This window comes from Micromys minutus (assembly GCF_963924665.1).
Source record: "Micromys minutus genome assembly, chromosome: 6".
NCBI classification, from domain to species: domain Eukaryota; kingdom Metazoa; phylum Chordata; class Mammalia; order Rodentia; family Muridae; genus Micromys; species Micromys minutus.
This window is the reverse complement of record NC_137975.1, coordinates 48827301-48850221: the sequence shown is the minus strand read 5'-3', so window position 1 is coordinate 48850221 and position 22921 is coordinate 48827301. Positions and strand designations below refer to the sequence as shown.

General features: G+C 42.3%; 1 protein-coding gene across 1 annotated transcript in view; it reads right to left on the bottom strand.

Annotated features, from left to right (window-relative positions):
* Positions 1-8558: 8558 nt before the first annotated feature.
* Positions 8559-22921, bottom strand: part of RSU1 (Ras suppressor protein 1) — a 185934-nt gene continuing 171571 nt past the window's right edge. Inside the window, exon 9 of the mRNA XM_080918620.1 lies at positions 8559-9227. Coding sequence (XP_080774746.1) covers positions 9125-9227 — 103 coding nt within the window. The 3' untranslated portion in view covers positions 8559-9124. The remainder of the gene's footprint in view (positions 9228-22921) is intronic.

Here is a 22921-nt window from a genome sequence, read left to right as displayed (position 1 = left end):
TATGTACTCTTCTATGCCCCTGACCTAAGAGTAATGCATGTGTGTTGTAATAATCATTTTCTGGAAACAGGAAATATACTAAAAATAGCGTTATGAATGAGTATCCACTCTAATTACTAAAAGCAGCATACGTGTATTGTTCGAGACACAATGGGGTTTGTAGTACTTCTGGTTATTTGGATAAGTTGGGGCCAGTTGGTGTTAGTGATTCAAACATGTGTAAAACCCTGTTAAAATTTTCTGTTCCTATGTGCTTTTTCCTGTATTGTTCAGTGGAAAAGAGAACATCACTACAGACATACAGACACATGGGGCAGAGACAGACAGAAGGACAGGGACAAATTCACAAGACAGTCTTTAGCTAGTCACAGACTCAGGTTCAGACAGTGGACAGTGAGAAAGATGGTAGACACAGCGAAAGTGAAGTCGAGATTTCAAATCTGGGATTACTCTTTGCTAAATAGCAGCAAGGGGAGATGCTTAGACTTCTTAATGTGACACCCATGCATTGTTTATTATGAACGTATTCAAACAGACAGTAAATATGAACAGTGGTGAACACAGGCCCTCATGGCTGCCTAAGATGTGGAAGATAGGCAATGGATATATGTGCATCCTTAAACAAGTCACCTATACCACTCCCGCTAAGGCTCAGGGCATCCTGTGGAAGAGGGGGTCTCGGGTATGTAAGAGTCAGAAGACAAGATGAAGAGCTAGGGACACTATTGTACCATTGAATATTAAAAAGACAGTTGATGTCTTAGGTTACTTATCCTAAATACTTCATGTAAGTTTTTACAAGGCTATATATATATATATATATATATATATATATATATATATATTAAACACTAGGCATATAACATGTAATATTTGCTAATTCTAAATGTCCCATCCCACGTCACATTTTTAAAGGGTATAACACTGAAAAGCAATCTCCCAGCAGTCCCGGGAGACAAGCTCTGCTGTTTGGCTCTCATGTTCTTGCTGAGGTCATCTGAGACTACATAAGCACACATTTAACATATTATCAGCAAGTATTTTTCTAGTGACCATGACAATGGATTGCACCTATTATTGTAAATCTGTGGCAAAAAGAAAACTAGAGGGGACAACAAGACAGAAGCTTCATGCTCTGCTCATAAAAACTGTATAAATTAAGCCTTTCCCAGCTGACAACAAAAAATAATTTAGGCAGCTATTGATTCTTTTTGTCTTTGTTCATAGCTCTGGATCAGAAAATTAATATGAATGCAGACTGTCACCCAACGCCTATAAAGAAATGTGAGTTCTTTAATGAGGTAGCATAAAAGTTATTATTTTCTTGAAAGATGTAATTCCATTCTTAAGATTTTGTTGTGGGAATGGCAGCTACCCAGTGAAACAGGAATTTTTCAGGTTCTTTTTTTTTCAACAACTGTTTTTGATATTTTCTTTATTTACATTTCAAATGTTATTCCCTCTCCCTGTTTCCCCTCTGAAATCCCCCTATCTCATACCCCTTCCTCCTGCCTCCCACTCACCCACTCCCTCCTGCTTCCCTGCCCTGGCATTCCCCTACCCCAGGGCATTGAGCATTCACAGGGCCAAGAACCTCTCTTCCTGTTGATGCTAAATAAGGCCATCCTCTGCTACATATGTGGCTGGAGCCATGGGTCCCTCTATGTGTACTCTTTGGTTGGGAGTTTTGTCCCTGGAGCTCTGGGGGTTGGGGGGGGGTCTGGTTAGTTGTTCTTCCTGTCAGGTTGCAAACGCCTTCAGCTCCTTCAGTCCTTTCTCTAACTTCTTTATTGGGGACCCCAATGCGCAGTCCAATGCTTGGCTGTGAGCACTCACCTCTGTATTTGTCAGGCTCTGGCAGAGCCTTTCAGGAGACAGCTATCTCAGGCTCCTGTCAGGATGCACTTCTTCGCATCCACAATAGAGTCTGGTTTGGTGGCAGTATATGGGATGGATCCCCAGGTGGGGCACTGGATGGCCTTTCCTTCAGTCTCTACTTTATACTTTGTCTCTGCACTTTTTCACTTGAGTATTTTGTTCCCCTTTCCAAGAAGGACTGAAGCATCCACACTTTGGCCTTTCTTCTTCTTGAGCTTCTTGTGGTTTGTGAATTGTATCTTGGGTATCCTGAGCTTTTGGGCTAATAGCCACTTATCACTGAGAGCATACTATGTAGTTTTTGATTTTTTTGTTTGTTTGTGTGTGTGTGTGTGTGTGTGAGAGAGAGAGAGAGAGAGAGAGAGAGAGAGAGAGAGAGAGAGAGAGAGAGAGAGAGAGAAAGAGAGAGAGAGATTGGGTTACCTCAGGATATTTTCTAGTTCCATCCATTTGTTTACAAATTCCATGAAGTCATTGTTTATAATAATGGAGTAGTAATCCATTGTGTAAATGCACCACAATTTCTGTATCCATTCCTCTGTTGAAGGACATCTGTGGTCTTTCCAGCTTCTGGCTATTATAAATATGGCTGCTTTGAACATAGTGGAGAAAGTGTCATTTTATGTTGGAGCATCTTTTGGGCATATGCCCAGGAGTGGTATAGGTGGGTCCTCAGGAAGTACAATGACCAATTATCTGAGGAACTGCCAGACTGAGAAGCTACATGCCTAAGCTGGAGCTGGGTGATGCATCCGTTTAAGGAGCTTCTAACAGAAGCCATACAGACTGGTAATGACATCTATGGAAGTTGGCTGCACACAATAGAACCCATCTAACGCTGCTACTTTATTCTGAGGCACAGGGCAGTCACTGCTGGTTTCTCCGTCTGCTTTGGGCTGCACATAACTGCTGGTATTTATTCCCTTTGGTCACTAAGTACCCGTGATGGCAATTTCAAACAGGAGATACTTCTTCTCTGGGTTTAAAGTCTGGATTAGAAGTGTACCCATAAAAGACCCATTTTTGGAAATTTGGTACCAGCTGGCATATTCACTCACTGATTGGAGACAGTACCACGTGAAATTAATTTAACCATGGATGGATTCATGATTGAATGGTGTTATTGGGAGGTGTCTTCCTTATCTGTCTATGTGACACAATACAGAGTCACTTGGGAAGAGGAAATGCAAATTGAAGAACTGTCTACATAAGTTTGGGCTGTGGCCATGCCCATGAGGTATTTTGCTCATGGCTAACAGATGTAAGAGAGTCCAGCTCACTGTGACCAGGACCATACCTAGGTAGTTTGGTCTGGACTGTATAAAAAAATATGTCTGAACAACCCAGTACACACTGTTCCTGGTTTCTGCTTGATTTTTTTTAATGGTAGATCATAACAGTAAGCCAAGTGAACCCCTTTCTTCCATAAGTTGCTTTTGGTGATGGTGTTTTGTCATAAGAAGAGAAAAGCAAACCAGGACAGGAAGTTATAGAAACATAACTAGGAGGGGCCTAGTTAAAGTTAGAAGTAAGTGACTGAGGAGTATGTTGAGGTTATAGCTTCTCTATCTATCATCTATTCGCCCATCCATCCATCCTCTATTTTACATCTATTAGCCTATCTATCTGCCTATCTATCTATCTATCTATCTATCTATCTATCTATCTATCTATCTATCTATCTATCTACTTATCTTTACTACATCTTTCTTCCTGACTGCCACAGGTTGAACAGCTTTGCTTTGCATGTTGTTTTGCACCCCCACACCCCACATCTCAGAAAAAACAGAGACAATTGAACATAGGCACAAACCTGTGAAAGTGTGAGCCACAGTAGATTACTCTTTCTTGTAAATTGTTTTCTCACGGGCATTTTGTGCTAGAAAAGCAAGACTGACCAGCAGTAAGTATAGCCACGTTCCCTCTCAAGTTTCTAGGGAAAGATTCTTGCTGGCCTTTTCAAGCTTAGGATGCCGATTCACATCTTTAGGGTTTTATCATCCCTGCTCCCATGGCCCAGGATCTTCACTTCACATGGCATTTTGTGTGTGCGTGTCATCACTGATTTCTTGTAAAGATACCAGCCATTGGCCGTGGCTCGTTCTAATCCAGTAAGAATTTATTTTTCACTTACCTGATTATATATGTAAAGAGTATTCCCAAATACAGTCACATTCTCAAGAGCTAGGTGAACTTGAAACTTGTAGGGGGTGGGGTTAATACTCAATCCTGAGCAGTGCAGGTAAAATGCAATCCAGGAAAGCCAAAGCCTGCACCCATCTATGCATCTCCAGCCACACCCATGGTGACTCACTCTGTAGCCTCTTCCAGTCGGCAGACTCTGTTCTCATCTCCGCGTGGTTTCACACCTACAGTGCAAAGACTGCTCCAGACTATCAGGTCTTACACGGACTCTCCTGACACTGAAATCTACCCCGTACCACCATCAAAGCTGGAGCAGCAGATTGGGTAGACAATGTGGGATCTAAGGCAGATTTGGGCAGAGCCAGCTTTAGTCTGTCTTGCTGCTGCTGCATTGTGTATGGAGATTCAAGTGCCTTTTTGTGAAGATGAAAATGCAGCAAGCAGCCCACACAAGCAACAGGACTGTGGCTGAGTGTCTCAGGCAGGCATATTTTGGGTGGTACTCTGGAGGAGTTATGAATGGATTGTGCTCCCCCACCCCTACTTGCAGCTGTTAGCCATGGTAACACTTTCTTCCTGGGCTGAAACAAATTGGTTTTGCTGACAACATCTGTGCGCAGAATGTGGGAGTTTCAGAGTGTGTGGCATAATAGTGTCAGGATGCGACCTCCAGATGGTGGCCTGTGAGCCTAAAATTTAAGATGATTGCAAGTATAAGTGTGTGTGTGTGTGTGTGTGTGTGTGTGTTGTGTACAATAATCAGTGTACTATTGGATTTGTAACTTACACATTGCTTTATTGTTACTGGAGGAACTGATACATTGTCTAAGTGACCGGTGACAAGCCACTCTAGTTCAAGGCTTTTTCTAATAACACCTCACTTTGGACCGACCTTAATTTGCTCTCAGTTTCCAGGTCTCCACACTGTATATATCAGATTCTTCAGAAAGCCTCTAAACTTCCCATAAGACAGGGCCACTACATTGATGACACCCATATAAATCCTTAGAGGGAAGAAGACATGGGAAATAGCCAATGGAAACAGCATTTATTTATGCAGAAATATGTGCGGTCTAATATGCTTAAAAGGCTAGGCTTCAGATGAGGATTCTACAATGGAAATGATGTTTTCTTCTCCATCTCCTCTAAAAACAGCCTTCCAAGTGGCCCAACCATTCAAAGCTAGGAATTAATCCCCACAAATACGCCACTTGCCATGTTTTAGGAGTTTCAGAGGGTCAGCTGAAGAAAAACCCCCTTTGGCATATTAGGTTACTTTAACGGATGTCACTGGAAACAGTGCTTCTACATGATCAAAGAGAACAAAGGTTTTCTGGAGTGAGGTCTTCAGTTACTGCACTGCTTCGTCAACAGAGACATGCTGCCATCTAACTAACACGAAAAAAAGACACCAGAAACCAAAGGTCCAATGCTGACCAACAGACGGATGGGTAGGTGGGTGGGTGAAAGGATGGATGGATAGATAGAACGGTAGGTAGCTGGGAAGCAGGAAGGGTGGATACATAGAAGATACACACACACACACACACACACACACACACACACACACACATATGGATAGATAGATAATGTGGTGCTGGGTCCAAACTAAGCCAATTTGACTTAGATAAGTTAAACATTTCAGGATCTCAGAAGCAGATATTCCAAGCAGTAGTGTGTACTGCCTATGGGGGGATGATATGGGCTTCACAAGGACAAGCACTTGTGAGCCAAAGCTCCTTCCGTTACATCCTTCCTCTGCATTTACTATCTGTGCAACCTTGAGGGACACTCTTTAATTTTTCTGAGGTCAACTTTCCTACTACTGATCATGAGCACAGAACATGAAAGAAGATATGTCAGTCAAATTCCTGATGTACAAGACACCCTCAACAAATAACAGAAAAGAGAGGAAATGGTAATGACAATAAATTCCAGTGTTTATTACATACCAGAGAAGCATGAATAAGAGCCAATATCCCAGTGCATTTGTATGCAGTCTTGGTATAAGTGCGACATTTCTAAAAAGCAGAGAAGTCTTCTGAAATGCAATTGATGGGAATGCACACACACACACATATATAAATATATATACATGATATTTATATTTATCACATAAATACATGAAGTAATAAAAATGTGCACATCCCATGTATATGTATATGCATGTATCCTATACATGGCATGCAACATATTTTGTATATAGTGTGGAAAACATGCATATGAAGGATTAACACCTAATTTTAGGTTATAAAATGAAATGCTTGCCAGAAAAATACCTTGAATGACTGAGAGGCATGGATAGTTGGCAGACAGGATTTCAAGGTTGATTTTTATTTGTTCTGTGATGGTGTTGTTTTGTTAGTCTATGTAACAGGCAGTCACAGACTGCATGAAGATATGGGGCTGGAGAGACAGCTCACTAGTTAAGGGTGCTTGTTGTTATTTCAGAGGATGAGAGTTCAGTGCCCAGCTCCCACCATGGGAGATTCATATGCATCTATAGTTCCAGCTCCAGGAGATCTGATTGTGGCATCTGTAGGCACTCAAAGATATATGCATCTGCACATATATACATACATAAATAATAAGTCTTAAAAGGAGATGTGGAAATCCATTTTAGTAACAAAAATGCTAACGTGACATTTTATATTATGCTTTGAATTTAAATGCATGATCTTATTTTATGGAGTAATTTATATGTAATAATATACCACGTTCATTCTGAAAAAAATACACATGTAATGTCATTTGCTTACAAGTTACATTGTCATTATAGAAAATTAAAAGCACAGGGTCAGGCTAATAAAATAAAATGAGAAAAAGAAAATCTTAGTTCCCAATCCAAGAGGAAAGGTCAGCCTCTTCTAAGCAGTTTTGCGAGCACACACTACAAACACTTCATTAAAAAAAAATTAGGATAGTTTTTTCATAGCTTATTATTTTTTTTTACTACTTAACCATCTTGTCCAATCAGATTCCCCCATTGCCCTTTAACCTCATTCATTGATTATTTGTACCTTCATAAAAGTCTCTCGTGGCTAGCCTGGCATTCTTCACTGGGTCACTTGGCTTTCCCATATATTTAACCATGGGTAGACACTATGGTATAAAGGCAATCCTCAGGTCAAATAATTTCTCTGTACCTCAGGCACTGCCCTCAGGATAAAGCCTTGGAAGAAAAATCTTGTTCAGAAGCTCATAATTCCGGGGCTTCCCTATGTTATTATTCAGGTGCTACAGCCTTCGTGAGAATTAATGCCCCATGGCAGTGTAAGAATGTTCCTCTCCCATTGCTCCTTTAACTTAAAGCCCACCTCCAAAGCATCTCTCATTTCTCATTGTTAGACATTACCTAGTTTTGATTTGTATTTTTTGATTACTAGTGAGCCCTTGACTTTTTATATCTTTATGCTTCCTGGGGATATTATCACCTAAGAAATTTAAATGTTTTGGCCATATTCCTAGTTAGAGAGGTCAGCTTTTTGAAAGAGATTTCTCAAAAAGTTTTATATTGCTGCTTTTAGTAATACATTGCTACTAAATTTAATCGCTAGTGACATGTTTCAACCAGTAGCGGTGGCATTGCTCTTCTTCCTCCAATTTCCCAAACTATAGAATAATAATGAAAAACTTCACTGTGAAGCAAACTTAGTTCCTGTAAACATCATGTCATATAGAGGTTGAAAGAGGTTGAAGGTATGGGAGCTTCCCAAGCATACACCTTGGTAATGTGCTCCCAGGGCATTCATCCGAAGTAAGAATTTGAAATGCAGCATCCACTGAGATAAATTCATGACCAAGTGAGCTCAAGAATTTTTTTCTTTTGTTCCTGACTCTGGCTTTCAAGAGCGCAGCTTAGGTCCAGCCGGGAAGAGGGAAGAGGACAGCAGATAAAGCAGGGGTAAGAGAAATGTTCTTCTCTGACAGCCCACTGAGAGTGCATTTCATCTTACCTGGTTTTGGTTGATAGGTCTCAAGGTAAAGCCTGTGCTTGGGTTTATTTTCACCTCCACACACCTCTGCTGGTGAGACACAAAACTGCTCACTGCGGATGCTTAGTAAGTGGTCATTAATCAACTCTGCCAAAGTCGTCTCCAGATCGGGTATGGTATAGATGGTGCACATTTGTCCAAGTTCTTTGGCGTTCGTCTCCTAGGAGAATGCTTTAATGTGAACAGTTCTTTCCCGGCACACTTGAGTTCTTCTTCCTCTTCTTTTGCAGGCCTGGTATATCAGACACTGGCAAGAGTCACAGTCTTGTTCGATGAAAGAATGCTGCTTTCCAAAGTCCTCTGGCAGAATCTCCTAGAGATTTGTTTTTCTCCTTCCTAATATAGAAACAGTCTTCAAAGGAGAAGAAGAAGAAGAAAAAAAAAACCCTGACAAATTGATATGAGAGGAAACTGACTCTGATTTAATTATGTATTTGTTTCATGGTAAAGTCTATAAATTATCATCCACAATCAATACAATTAGAGGAGATAAAAAACCAGAGGAGGGGAGAGAAGTAAAAAACGTGCACACCCAAATACTAGGTTATTATTTTTTTTATTTTAGTCAAGAAGAAAAGTGTGACATAAATTCAAGATTTTATTAAAATCATTTGGAAGTTAAATGAACATAATGGCTTGGCGGTGAGAGAAGATTTTTAATAAGGCACAATAATGAGTTATAGAATAAACAGAAAGAATGAAAAGTGTTAACTGTGACATTTAAGTGGTTACATGATTTTAATTATTCTTTTGATACTAGGCAGCTTGGTGGTGTTTATTCAAGGAACTGAAACCCGTGCCTACTGTGGAATTTGCAGGAGAATGAGGGCTTTGTTTTCTGCCTTTGGCAATTTTAAGGAAACAAATGAGAATGAATGTAAGTCTTTATAAAAACCGCTCCACCTACCACAAGGATCTGAAAGGTGCAAAAGGTAGGCTGAGTTCAAGCACCCAGAGGTGAAAAAAAAAAAGAATTTTCTTAAAAAAAAAAAAAAAAGGAAAAGAAAAAAGTAGGCACCAGCACACTGTACTTATTTGCAGGACAGAGCAAGGATGGCCAAAAGAGTTAAGGAAGGAGGCCAGAAACCAGCGTGTGTGTCTGCTGCTCATTTATTCTTGGCTGCGAGGGGTTTCCGGCTGATCTTTTTTGATTTGTCGTTATTCTTCTTTGGGGGTTCTGGGTTCGCTTGCATGTGTCTGCCATAGAGGCTAAAGAGAGAGAGAGAGACAACAGTTATAAGCTTTGTTTGCTTACTAGTCTAAATTTCCTTAGGAAAAACTTTTAATATTCAATGACCTGAAATGTTTGACAAGCCCAGAAGTACTGTATTTATTCTGCCTCATCCACTCTAAGAACTGAGTTCTACACATGCAAGCACAGACCTGCACGTATGTGTATACACCCTATATGACAGTGTTCTGCTATAGACAAGGTCCTTGGTATTTTACACTTTCTAGGTAGGGTGAGGGAAGAAGGGATCTTCAGGATTGTGAGAACAGGTGCCGTTCACAAAGCCCTTCCAGAGTGTCATTCTAAACCTTGAGGGTGTTTAAGTCTACGAGAACAAAGGATCCACTGAACTGGAGAGACGCTGTCCATTGCCTGAGAAGTAAACACCAGCGCTCGCCCGAGAGCCCAGGGGCTAGTTAACGTGACAGAGAGCAATGGTGTTGGAGATCATGCTGGCTGCTCATGTGTGATTGATGGTGCAGGGATGGCCACCACACATCAATGCCACATTAATAAGTACCTCTGATTAAATGTTGACAAAGTGCCCCACAATTACAGTGGATGACATCCGTCGCAGAAAGGATTTAACTGAGCGGTGGCTAGTAATTAATCCATAATTTATGAGTAATTCTGATTAAACAAAATTAAAGCCACCCTAAAATAAATAGAGCTCAGCCTTAACTCCCCTTATGGATATAGCTGTGGTTTCCAGAGACTCCTATGCAGATCCGAGTCCTCAGTATCCCCAGAGGAAAGCGCTGGACTTATTCCAGTAGTTACACCTGCTATTTGCTAATGGAATCAAAGGCAGCCAAGAGACTCGCCTCTCTGTGTAAGGAGCCACTGCTTCTAATTCCTACTGAAGGAATCACCCATTCATTTAAAGGTTTGTCTGAGTGTACATTCATTTACTATTTTATTTACTATACACTGTGGAGGACGGAGTCCAGGGCCACAGGATGCTAGGCAAGGGCCTTGTCCCTGATTCTCACACCCAACCCTTCCTCCCACCTTTGATGCTAACACTGTATGTCTATGCACAGCATAGAACACAAGGATGCTCTTGATTGGCATCAATACTATGGCTGGCAGGCTGAGGGGAGGGCCAGGCAAATGGAATTGTCCTCTTGGTAGGTGGCAAGCCAGGTTTCAGTAGGTAACATGATGCTCTCTCTTTTGTAGTCTTCCAAGTGTCAGTTGAGAAACTGGTTGTTCTGACAGTGGTGATGGAGAGGTCTGACCTTACAGAACTGAGAGCTCAGAGCTCTTAGGAGACAGGAGATGGAGGTCAGTGCTGGCGCAGGGACTGTTCTACAGGTAAAAGGGACAGTCATTTTCTTTTGTACAGGTTACAAGGGAGCCTGCAGATAAGCTTAAGCTCTGTAGCAATTAGCTTAGGAGTGGCCTGGGTACCTGGGGTCCTATAACCCAGAAGGAACTAATGGATTTTATGGGTCACAAAACAAGTCCAATCTTAGCTCTGTCACCCAATTCCCATGTTGTCAGTATTGGTGCCTATGTATTTCCTTGCCAGCATCTCTCGAAGAGACAAACATAAAGGATCTTGAGCCAAAGCAGAGCTGTCTACCCCTCTTCTCCCTTTAATTTGCACATTTGGAAACATACTGTTCTACCAGATAGCCTCTGCAATCCCTTCCCTAGGGGCTGTGTTACTGGAGGCCACAGATTTCATGTTCAGGGGCTCCAGGGTCTCCCACAGGTCTCTCTCTGGCACACAGACAGTCAATATCTGACTTTGTTCTATGTGTTCACAAGGACACCCCTGATCTCAGGATGGGCATTTACACAGCTTTCTTATGCTTTTCCTTTGTTTTTACAACCTCTTATCTCCATAAAGGAAAAAAAAATTCACATACTTGAACTCAAAACACTAGATTTGATTGATTATCGAAACCAACTGAAACAAGACAGTTCATTCATAAGTGTTCTGGTTTAAATGAAAAATTTCCTCAAAGGCTGTGCTTGAACACTTGATCTTTATACAAGAACACTGTTTTGTTTGTTTGTTTTGAGGAGGGTAGGAGAATGTCTACAAAAACATTTAAGCTGGGGCCTAGCTGGAAGATGTAAGCCATTGGAAGGAGGCCTTCAAAATTATGGCCTGGGTTAGCATCTGGACCCACACTGCTTCCTTATCATCAAAATGTGACCAAGCCATAACACAAGCTTTTGATGCTATTCCTTTCACACCATCATGGATTGGTATTTCCTGAAATCAAGAGACAAAAAGAATCCTTCCTTCTTTAAATGGTGTCTGTCAGGTATTCCGTCATAGCGATAAGAAGGCTAATGAATGTAACATGGAATTGTAGAACTGCTGCAGTATTGGGAAAGGCATGTCAACAAGAGGTAACGGAGAATTAAGGAGCGCTCAAGTCGAACCAGGACCTGACTGGCATGGCCTGAATGAGGTGAGCCACATGTGCAAGGAGGACATTCCCTAGGGAGGAGGGGACCCAGAAATGTCAGTTCCGAAAGAGATGCAAAAGCCATGTGGCACTCAGCAAGGCTCTCCTTCCTTTCGGGAAAGAACAGGAATGTTCCAGTGTTTTAATTGCAGCCTTTGGTACTCGGCTGTGTTGGTGCATGCTGCGTGTGCCTGGACTTCCTGGGGACTTCATAGCAAGTCATTACAAAGGGCTGAGCAGTCACTGCAGATGTTTCAATCTGAGTTTTGACCCTTCATCAGCGTAGCCTCTGGGCAAATGATCAGTAGCTTTCACACCCATCCACCCACCCTTCACCATGCCTCAGTTTCTTCAACTGCAAGCGAGTGACTTTCCTTAAGTGGTAGCTGGAGGCTGGGAACTGCAGCAAGTCTACTGGAGGTAAGCAGAAAACACTTTTAAAAACTAGGGCTTATGGTGTGGAGCTCTACTCAGTTATTAAATTAAGATAATCACATGATTACCTTAGTTCATTAGGGGTTTTCACTGAGAAATAACTTGCTATTTTCTATCAATGCCAATGTTCTAGCCACTCCAAAAAAAGGCTTTGATCCTCTTTGAAGAAGGCAAGCATTGCTGAGCTAAATGCATTTGCCCCACTTCCTCAGTGAGTCACTGAAGGACTGGATGACGCTTCTGTCCCCTGTGTGATTCTTTAATTCCTCTAGCTATGTGGGCAGATGAGAGTCAGCCTTAACCTGAGCATCTCTCCCCACTGAGAGATGAGGTAGGGCAGTAATGACATGTATCTCAGGATCCAAGTTCTTGGGTACCATTCTTGGCTGTACCATTTATTATCCAGGATGACCTCCATTTGCTAAGTGTGACAGACAGATCAACAATTGGTGAGAACATCCTAATCCTTTAGGACCTAAAGGGAAATCCAACCTTCCCTTCTTGTCTTGTTCATGTCTACTTTGGCAGCTGAGCAGACCCAGCTGTCCCTAAGCCCTGGGCAGTTCTTGTCACTTCCAAGACATCACATTCCTTTGGTGCAGCATCCTGAAGCATCCAGGATCGTGGGTTCTTGGAGAAGAGTACCAGATGTGCACTCCTCTCTTTGTTCATACACCACTCAGATTCAAGTGCTATATGGCCTTGGGACTGTCACTAAGTCACCACAATCTGATGTTCTCATCCACAGGATGAAAATGAAATTTCTCCATAATCTTGGAGGGCTCCAGGAAAGATGGAGTTAGACATATAGAAATGACCCTGTCCATGTTGGCACCTGATGAATGCTGTAATGGCTGTTGCCACTTTAATATCTTTTAAGAGTCGTGACTCAGGCTACCTAGCCAGCCCCCTTTCTTTCTGTCTCTTTGTCTCTTTCTGGTTCTTTTTCTTTCTGTATCTCCATCTCCTTTTCCCTCTATCCCCGCTGCTACACCAGAAGTATGATCTGGAAACTGAGTTATGTCCATGTGCCCTTGGATTCCTATTCTGGAAAGGACTCCAACAGGCACTACCACCTGGCCATATCAATTTGACAGTGGTGACAGAGAGAATAGGACATGATTACCTAGTTACTAGTGGGCAAAGAGCTCAAACAAAAGAGAAAGGAGGTATGCCTTTTGGAAAGTGTCCTAGAAAAATCTCACTCCAGCAATCTGAAGTCTGTAGAGAATACATGGGAGATGGTTAAGGAGTTTGAAAAAGACAAACGCCCAAACAAACAACAACCCCCCAAACATCAACAAAGGATACTTTAAAGTGATAGAAAAAGGAGCCATTTCTCTCAGAAGTCTGGTGAGCAGGCCAAAGTCAATTTTGAAGCCACAATCAGCCCATGGATACTCTAAGAACTACCTTACTCAAAAACTCAAGGGTCCTTTGCCCTCATCTAGGAAGACCAAAACTAAGAGAAGTAAGCTTTCCCTGGAGCCTCCAGAAGAAGACGCTTTGTGAGGATAATCTCCAGGGTGACCATTAGGAAAAGACTGCAGACTGCTCTTGTCACCAGGCCTCTACCTTCAAAAGCAGTTCTATTAAAGTATGGTGTTGAAGCAATTGTACAGCAACCACGCACACTCCATGAAACTGAAAACCACTACCTTTTAGTTGGTAAGATTGATAGCAAAAAGTTCCAGCCGAATGGATGAGATTGTTTTGCTATCAGTACTTTTAGTAAGCATTATGAGATGTGTGATTTTTGTCCTCATTGATATATGAGTTCTACAGGATAGCAACACTTCCAGTCTTAGAAAACCCACACAAATTTTCTTGCATTGTTAAATCTTACAGTTTTCTTCTGTGAACATATCTTTAGTTGTTGTCACAGGAAGACCACTATCTATAGACCACACAATTCCTTCTGGGAGGTTTTCTCTTGACTACAAAGCACTGTCCTGGAATCCCATTAATACCTCTCTGGAGACTTCTTAGGTCCCAAGTCTTTGGTTTTATTTCTTTGTATTGTCTTCTATAGAAAGACCATCTATTCTTATAGTTCCACTGACTATAAGAAAGGATTCAAGCCACCTGGAGAATCAGCTACAGAATGAATCAAAGCAGGCAAGAGCTTTCAAAGAGCCTCCTTCAAGCAGTTCTAACAACATATCAGAAACCATGGATCTAGAAGACAGTCAATCTCATTAAGGTATTTGGGGAAAAAGTCGGGGCTAGGGAAATGCTTTGTGGTTAAGAAGTGCTTTCTGAATAAACATAAGTCCAGAAGTTCAGGTATCCAGAGGGAACCCATATAAAGGAGGCCCAACTAATTCCAGTGGTTTAATAGAGAAGGCAGCTGATACCCAGAACAAGCAGTTTAACTAGAGTGGTTAAAATACAGAGATCTGAGCTCGAAGGAGAAAAGCTGTCTCCATTGGTAATGAGGAAAATTAACCTCTGCTGAATGTCATCCCTGCATATCTCCATGTACACACAAACATACATTAGCCCATACACATGGAAAGCCACACATACACACATGCACATGTTAAAGAGGAGGAAGTCACGAAGGCAATCTGAAGCCTGATAATAGTGTTTTACCAGCTCTCTTTCTGTTCGGTATCTGCTTTTTCTGCTCTGGATGGTCTGTGTCATCATTGTTCAGAATGCTGGCCTGGGTCCTATCTGAGAGGCAGGTTTCAACCTTACTTTGGGGCTTCCCCGGTTCTCACTGTTCTTCCTTCAGCCTCATTGTACTTCCAGGAAGTGCGGTGGGGTTTACTATGCTCTCACCATTAAGTCCTGGTGACTCCTGCCCCTGACTCATTATTCCAAGGCATCAGCCGAACACCTTGATGACACCACACTCATGGCGCGCTGTGGCTCCCACACACTCATTACTCACAGTCACGGCCTCCCTTCTTACCCGAGTGAGAAAACTGATGCTTTACAACCCCAGGCTTGGGTCAAGCCAGATAATTCCTCCGAAGTTGAAGCCTGATCAAGTTTCCTACATCATTCCTGGCCCTGTTTTCCGAATAAGAGGACCATGTTTTCTCTTTGAGAGTGGGGAATGCAAACTTCACTTCTTTTGTATTCCATATACCAAGGCCCACTGGAAACACATTGTGTGCAGTGTAAATATTGTGTTTCAGAATGCCAGGTATATGCGAGGTGCAATATGCTCTTGTGAAGTCATTTGCCTGTGTCATCTGCCTCTCCACTGTTGTTTTGGGCGTTTCCATGGAAAGCCCTTATAGGGACCAAGAAAAGAATAGAATTTAAAGCCTGAGTAGATGGCCAGCCAAATAACGAGAAGTAATTTTGCTTCTAATCTGTAATCTGATGGCAGAATGCTAAATTTAACATCACTGCAAATAAATCTGTGGACCAAGTGTGAAGCCTGGATTATTAATAAGCATTTCGTGATATTTTTATTTATCCCATCTAGCAGCTATGAGGGATTGGTGGCAGAATCTTAGCACATAAATTGCTGAGTTCTGAAGGGAAAAAAAATGCAACTATTCTCCAGTTCCTAAGAGAAGTCTCATTAATTCCAAACGCTGTGATTATTTTCTTTTTGAGAGATGCTTCCACACAATCTCACTAGAGGCAACATGGGTCTTTCACCTCTTCCCCAGTATTTCTCCCAGAGTTCACTGTTCTCAACACAGTGCAAAAAGAATGTACAAATATCCATGTGTGTGCAGCATCTAGACAAACGGCCCTGAGAAATATGTGACATTATGCCAAAATACAACAGTTAATAGAAGGCAGAATTGATAAAACTGCACACATTCCAGCCTCACTCTCTGCCCCACTGGAGGGGAGAAGAGTACATTCTGGGCAGAGCAAAAGCAACAATACCAGGCACAAAAGATGCTCATTAAGCTTCATCATCCTGTCTACTCTAATGATGCTTTTACTTAATAAAAATTCCCCGAGCAGTCGAGAGGATATTAGGCAAGGCCTTTGGTTATGTATCAGAGGTCCGGGCTGTCACCAGCAAGCATGCAGGTCAGGAGGTATGTTCCCTGGGGAAGGAGCAGAAACAGCTTTCACAGAATACATGCAGGGAAAATCAATAGCTGCAACTTGCTCCGCTGCTTAAGCATTTAAGAAAATAGGTAATCCTTTTAAATTAAACTGCAAAGTGCTAAATGTGGCGATTTCCAAACTGAACTCAGAGGTGAAAGGAAAGAAGCCAAGGACACTGGCAAGTTCCCTTCTCTGATAAACACTGTATCAGGAGGGACTTTTTTTTTTTAATGAAAAGAAAGAATTCATAAACATAAAGAGTGAAACAAGGAACCTCCATTTGAGGGCTATTTACTCATTTCAAAATTATTCTTCAAGATCACCACTATGAAAACCCAATGCCTTGAATCTGGCTTTAAAAGTTAAATAGTAATTTTCCAAAGGGATTTTGGAACACGGATAGCCAGGTGCTAATAAAATAAAGTTCCTCAAGCTATTGTGACATTTTGTTCATATTCTATAAGTCACCTTAAACTGCATGTATGCCAACACAAAATTACTAAGTATATGGGGATTGCAATAGTTGGACCAATACTGAGGTGCCACTCTAAAACCTGATTATATGGGAAATGAGACTGTCCTTTGTGCGTTAAGTGATAAACCAACACAAAGTGAATCGAAGCAGGAACATGACAAGTCACTCAAAATAGCTCCATCATAGTCCCTAGGCTAGTGAGCTTGACTGTGAAATACACCCAGAGAGTCAGAAAGAGACTGTGCACAAAAACAGTGGTCATCAACTAAAAACTGAGTTCAATATAGGGTGTGGGAGAACTCTATACACCCAGAGAAAGGCAGCAGGGACCAGTGAGCTATATTCTGTACATATCCAAGAAGGATGTTACTTCTCCAGTGAAGCAGAGGTACTGAGAACAATGCTGATGCTGATCTTGCCCTGTACATGTGGACCCATGTCTCCATGTCCCGGCCCCTGGTTACCTCACCATACTCTGCAATCACTTGTCTTAGTTACTCTTACTATTGCTGTGATGAAATACCATGACCAAGAGAGATTTAGGGAGGAAACGGTTGGTTTATTTCTTTCAGAGTTCCACAAAACATATTCTCATTGAAAGCAGTGGGGACAGGAACTCATGCAGGGCTGGAACCTGGAGGCAGGAGCTGATGCAGAGGCCACAGAGGAATGCTGCTTACTGCTTGCTCCTCCTGGCATGTTCAGCTTGTTTTCTTATAGAACCCAGGAATGCCAGCCCAGGGGCACCGCCCACAATGGGCTGATTGTGGGTTTTACTGAGTGGGAAAGACTTCCCCAAATGATCACGAATTAAGAAAATGCTATACAGCTAGATCACATAGAAGCTCCCTCTTCTCTGATGACTCCAATTGTGTCAAGTTGACATTAAAATTAGGCAGTACAACTTTTCTTCCTGATCCCACCCCAGGCTCTTGCCACCTTCTGACTGTCCTCCTGTCTGGAGTTCTTTCCAAATTCTCTCCTAGAAAGGCACATCACCATGATCATTGACAGATGAAGACAAAGAAGTATGGGAAGACTAAATAGTTTGATGAGAATATAGCCAACTCTGGGGATGCTGTTGGTTTGGGAGGAGGTCACATGACTCACAGCTCAGTCTTAGTCTGTCAAGGTGCCTTGTCACCTTGGCTAAGCTAGCTGGGTGATAAATGAGTAGTTGATCCATGGCAGCCAGCCAGAGAAACAGGCCGAGGGACCAAAAAATGCCCATTTATGGTTTGCTTAATAAATAAGAAGAGTCCAGATCAGCTGGTACCACGCACTGGCCTAGTGCGACAGGGAACTGCCTAGGAGATTAACTGGCATAGTCAAAGCAAACCTGAAAAGACAGAAAGACATTGTGTCCAATGACATTAGTTGAGTTCATAGACCATGACATGCCTGAAGCCCACTGGCTGATTTTACAATCAGATAGCCCCTTCCTCTTGGGGTTACCATCAAAGTAAGGCTGTGCACTGACACTGTTACTTATTGATACTTCAAAGTGTGAATTCTCTAGCCAGGTCTTCTTGGTCAACATTTTCATTGATGACAACTTTCCCTTTTACAGTGTATCACAATACTGTTACGTTATTTTTATAATTACCATTGCATCTTGCTTCATTCAATACCAAATAGAAGATTAAAACTTAGAAGGCAAAAGCCTGCCTGTCTTCTTTAGTCCCCTCTTTACCTGGCATTCATGGTCAATCCTCATCATCCTCTTGACTGATTTAGACTCATTAGGAGATAGCTCTTAGTGTGTGTGTGTGTGTGGAGTTGTGTCCAGAGAGGTTTTTCTGAGTAGAAAGGGCCCATGTTAAGTGTGGGTAGCATCATCTCATGGGCTGGGGACTAAGACTGGGCAAAAAGGGACCACTGACAAAGGCAGGTGAGTGTCACCATTCTCTCTTTGCTTCCTGATCCCCAAAGATATGACCAAGCATCTCATGACTCTATCACTACAGCTTTGATGCACTCCCACTGGCAAGCCTTCTCCACAATGATGGGATGTTCCCTCAAACTGAGCCAAAACAAGTCCTTACTCCTTTAGGTTGATTCTTGTCCGGTTTTTTACCAGAGAAAAATGCCTGATACCCGATAGTATGTTATAGACACACTATGGATGCCTGCTGACTCAATGAAAGCAGGCGTAGCATTGCTAGGATGATCAAGAGTGTTCCACTGTTGGGACAATTTTCTGGGTGGACCTCCACTGCCTCTGTAATAAGATTATATGTCTACGTAGATTTTATTCTCCAAGTTTCTGTGCCTAGTACCTAACAGCCATCAAAAACTATCTTATGGAAAGAAAGATGGTGGGACATATATGTGATGGAGAATTGTATCACCTAAGGGTGGACAGGAGGTCTGGCAGGAATGAGAGGTTAGGTAGAATAGTAAGATGCCTGATTCCTAAAGTTTTCACAGCCTACCAAAATTGTGCCATCACATGGGGAACAGGTAGACCAATGCAGAGCCTGTGGGGGTCACTTCAGCACCAACCTATAACACGTACTTTGTCTACGGAACTTGCAAAGAACTTCAGTTATATAAACTCACTTAACCAGGCCACATTAGATGGAACTTCACAGGGCTGACATCTCAAAGGTTCACCGTGCGCTAGATTATATTGTGCCATGATGCCTGACATTAAAAACAATGCTGTGTTATCTTTATTCCTCCTTCAGCACGGGGTTAGATAAATCACCTCTACTTCCAATTTGTTAAGACAAGACCAGAAGCAAAAGAAAACAACTTCAGTAATTCAAACCAAAATGTCTATGGCTACAGAGTATATATGGTGCTCTATCCACAGCTACCCCAGGGGACTTCATGCAAAAGCAGAAAGGGGCAACTAGTACCTTCTGCCCTGGCTCTGGCATAGCCAGGCTCCTTTTGTAAGCTGTGTTTCTGGGGTGTGGTCACTGGCATCTCTTAAATATGGCAAAGCAAGTCAATGTTGCTTTTCCATCTAAGATCACAGCTTTTGAGCATTAGCGGGCAATGTGAAGACATTAGCAGCAGGGGATGAGTGGAGCTCTTGGTGGACAAAGGGGATCTATTGGGAGTAGGGCAAAGTATTGGAGGTCAAGGCACCAACTGAGACATTAATAATGTAGATGTAACAGCTCAAGGGAGACGAATATTTGGATTTCACCTTCCTCTAGTCTTGATTTGCATATTTTGAGTTTTAAGGGAAGAAACATCCTCAAAAGGATGTTTGTAAGATACTTCCTTCCTTGATCTACTCTGAAGATTGTTTATCACATAATACTCTATTTTTGCTTTGAAGTTATATTATTAAGAGTCTCTGAGAAAGTTACAGTTTAAAGAAGAAAAAAGGCTAAATAAAACCCCGACAGGATTACAAGTTAGGTTGGATGTGCACCAAGATCTGTTAGATTCGAGGCATCAGTGAGGAGTGTTGAGGAGATGCAGGGAAACAGTGTGAAGGAGGGCTAACTCTGGACTTGGTTCTTTGTAGCTGATGCCCCCAACAGGCGAAAACTGTGGCTGTGGATGGAAGGAAAGAGCTGATGCTTGTCACAACAGCCCTTTTGAATCCAAGAAGCTCAAGAATTTCATCGAAGAATCTCACCCACAAAACACCCCTGGAAGGTGTTAGAACAGTCCATGTGCAGATGGTGGATGTGAGGTGGAGTAAAAGTGTGAGGTAGAGATGCCAGGCATAGGGGGTGTGGAGACTCCTCCCACCCCAATACGACGGCACGGGACAGAAGATCTTAAAGGGAGCACACACATAAAAGGAACATACAAACACGGCAATCCGCATTCTGGAACAATCAACTCCACCTATGGGGGGGTCTGTAGAACAGATGGTCGGTTCTATAGAACAAGAGAGGAAAGAGAGGACATCACAGTCAGACTTCATGACGGGAAAAAAAAAAAAAAAAAACCTTTGAAATGATCTTAGACACACATTAAATCTGCTGTACATATCAAAGCTCACCACTTTTTAAATTTCTATTTCTTGAAGTATTTTCTCCATGAACTTCAAATAAAAAAATGAAACCAAAACAACCTGAAAATTAAAACAACTTCTTGACCTTATAGATTAGCCATGCCTCATTCCTGTGACAATAGGTGGCTTGTACTTCCAAAGTATATTTCTTCTCTGTCTGTCTGTCTGTCTGTCTAACCCTGACAAGGGGCGCTCTCTTATGGGGTCACTTTTTATTAAGGTATGTGTGTATGTGTGTGTGTGTGTGTGTGTGTGTGTGTGTGTGTGTGTATGTGTGTGTGTGTGTGTGTGTCTGTTTGTGTGTGTGTGTGTGTCTGTGTGTGTGTTTGTGTGTGTGCATACATGTACAGGTATTCTTGTGTGGATATGGTGTGTACACGGGGAGGCCAGAGAATAATCTTGGGTATTGTTATTCAGAAGTCATTTTCCTTGTTCCTTGAAATAGGGTTCTCATTGGGACCTAGGGATCAGCAATTGGTCTAGGCTGCCCTGCTAATGAGTCTTGGAAATAATCCTGTCTCTACCTCCACCTCCACAGCACTGGGATAGAAGTGCATCCTACCCTGGCTGGGTTTTTTTATGTTGATGCTAAGGACTGATATCAGGTCTTCACTTCCTCAAGCTTGTGCATCAAGAACTTTAACAACTGACCCTGTCCCCTTAGCTCCACATGCAAATGCACAACAGACTGTATTCAATTACCTAGGGGAATCTGGTTTGAAGCTGAGAGCCTATGTATACTTAGTACACTGTATCTTTGGCAGAGAAGAGGCCAGGGGATATGACATCTTCCTCCATGTTCAGCATTGTATGGGAACAAATTTGAAGAAGTTATTCGGAAAGTCATCTATAATTCTTGGTGACTGGGTGACTGGGTTGGTGAACAAGTCACTCAACCTGAGAGCTCTTTCTCATTTGTAAACTAGGCTTGAGATTAACAGTACATATTTAAAGATGAGATCTTTCCCATCTGTAAATTAGGCGTGAGATTAACAGTACATATCTCGTGGGGCTGTCACAAGGATGAAATAACACCAAGTACTGAGTACTTAGCAGACACTAGACAGGTACTGAAAATCCAGGCTGCTGAACACTGTGCTCAGATCTGGGATTGTCCATTCTAAACTTGGGCGAGACCGCAAAATTGCAAAGATGCCTTATGTTCGTCTGTACCAAGTTTTAACACAAAACATAGTTACTTTCCAGAGAGATATTTTAAAAGACGTATTATGCATGCCTGAGGAAAATAGGAAATGGTGGAGAATACACAGAAGGTCCTTGGAAATAAAACACCCGACAAGTTCAGTCACTCTTTGAGGCTCCTCTTCACTTAGTTTGACAAAACCACCCTAGTCAGTGCCAAAGGCACTCAGGGAATCCGCTGTACAGGAGGCTCTGCCCAGGGTTCTGAATGGGCAGCATGCCAGGACTAATTGAAAACACGAGGAGGGGATTGGGCACATCTTCAGCCCTCATCTTGCTCCAGCACTCCCATTCACAGGCTGAGCTGTTCTAGAATCTATTCAGAAGGGACCCACATTATGTAAGAGTCAATAATCTTTATGGTAACTCCGCAGTGAAAGTGTCATTTGTTGTAATGAACACTGATCATAAGTTAAGCCCCTAGCTACTCTCTCTGTTATTTTTCATTATACTGTTCCTTGCTCTGTTATATTTCAGGAGTACTGAGGGAATTTATCCAACTCTTCATGCTAGTCAGCTCTTCCTTACTCGGATTCCATTCTGCTGAGATGCACTGCAGCAATTTGCAAACACACAGATTCCTAAGGAAATGCATCAGACACTGGTTATGTGTTCTCCTCTGCCGACGCCAGCAGGCGGTCTTCCCTTTTCTCCCCCCACCCAGGTTATCTGTCCCCTTAATTTGCCATTTTCCTCTCTATTTACCTCCCACTCCATTCACAGTACAATTCTCTGGGCCTAAATATGAGAGTATTAACAATGTGTTACTGGGTATATATTTTTTTCCAGCAATAATAACTCTTTGCTCAATTTAGCACCAAGAATAATGTTTCTGAAAGCATCACTGCCTCTCCTATAGCTCACACTTGCAAGCACTGCTCTGCTTATACTAAAGGCCTCCCTACTCTGGCTGCTTCGAAAGACACTAACTCTAAAAGGCACATCAGCAAAGTAAAGCTGGAATGGTTCCCTCCCTCCCTCCCTCCCTCCCTCCCTGTCTTCCTCCTCCTCCTTCTCTCTTTCCCTCCATCCTTCTTCTTTCTCCCTCCCTCCTTCCCTCCCTTCCTCCTCCTCCTCTTCCTCCCTCCCTCTCTCCCTTCCTCCCTGCCTTCC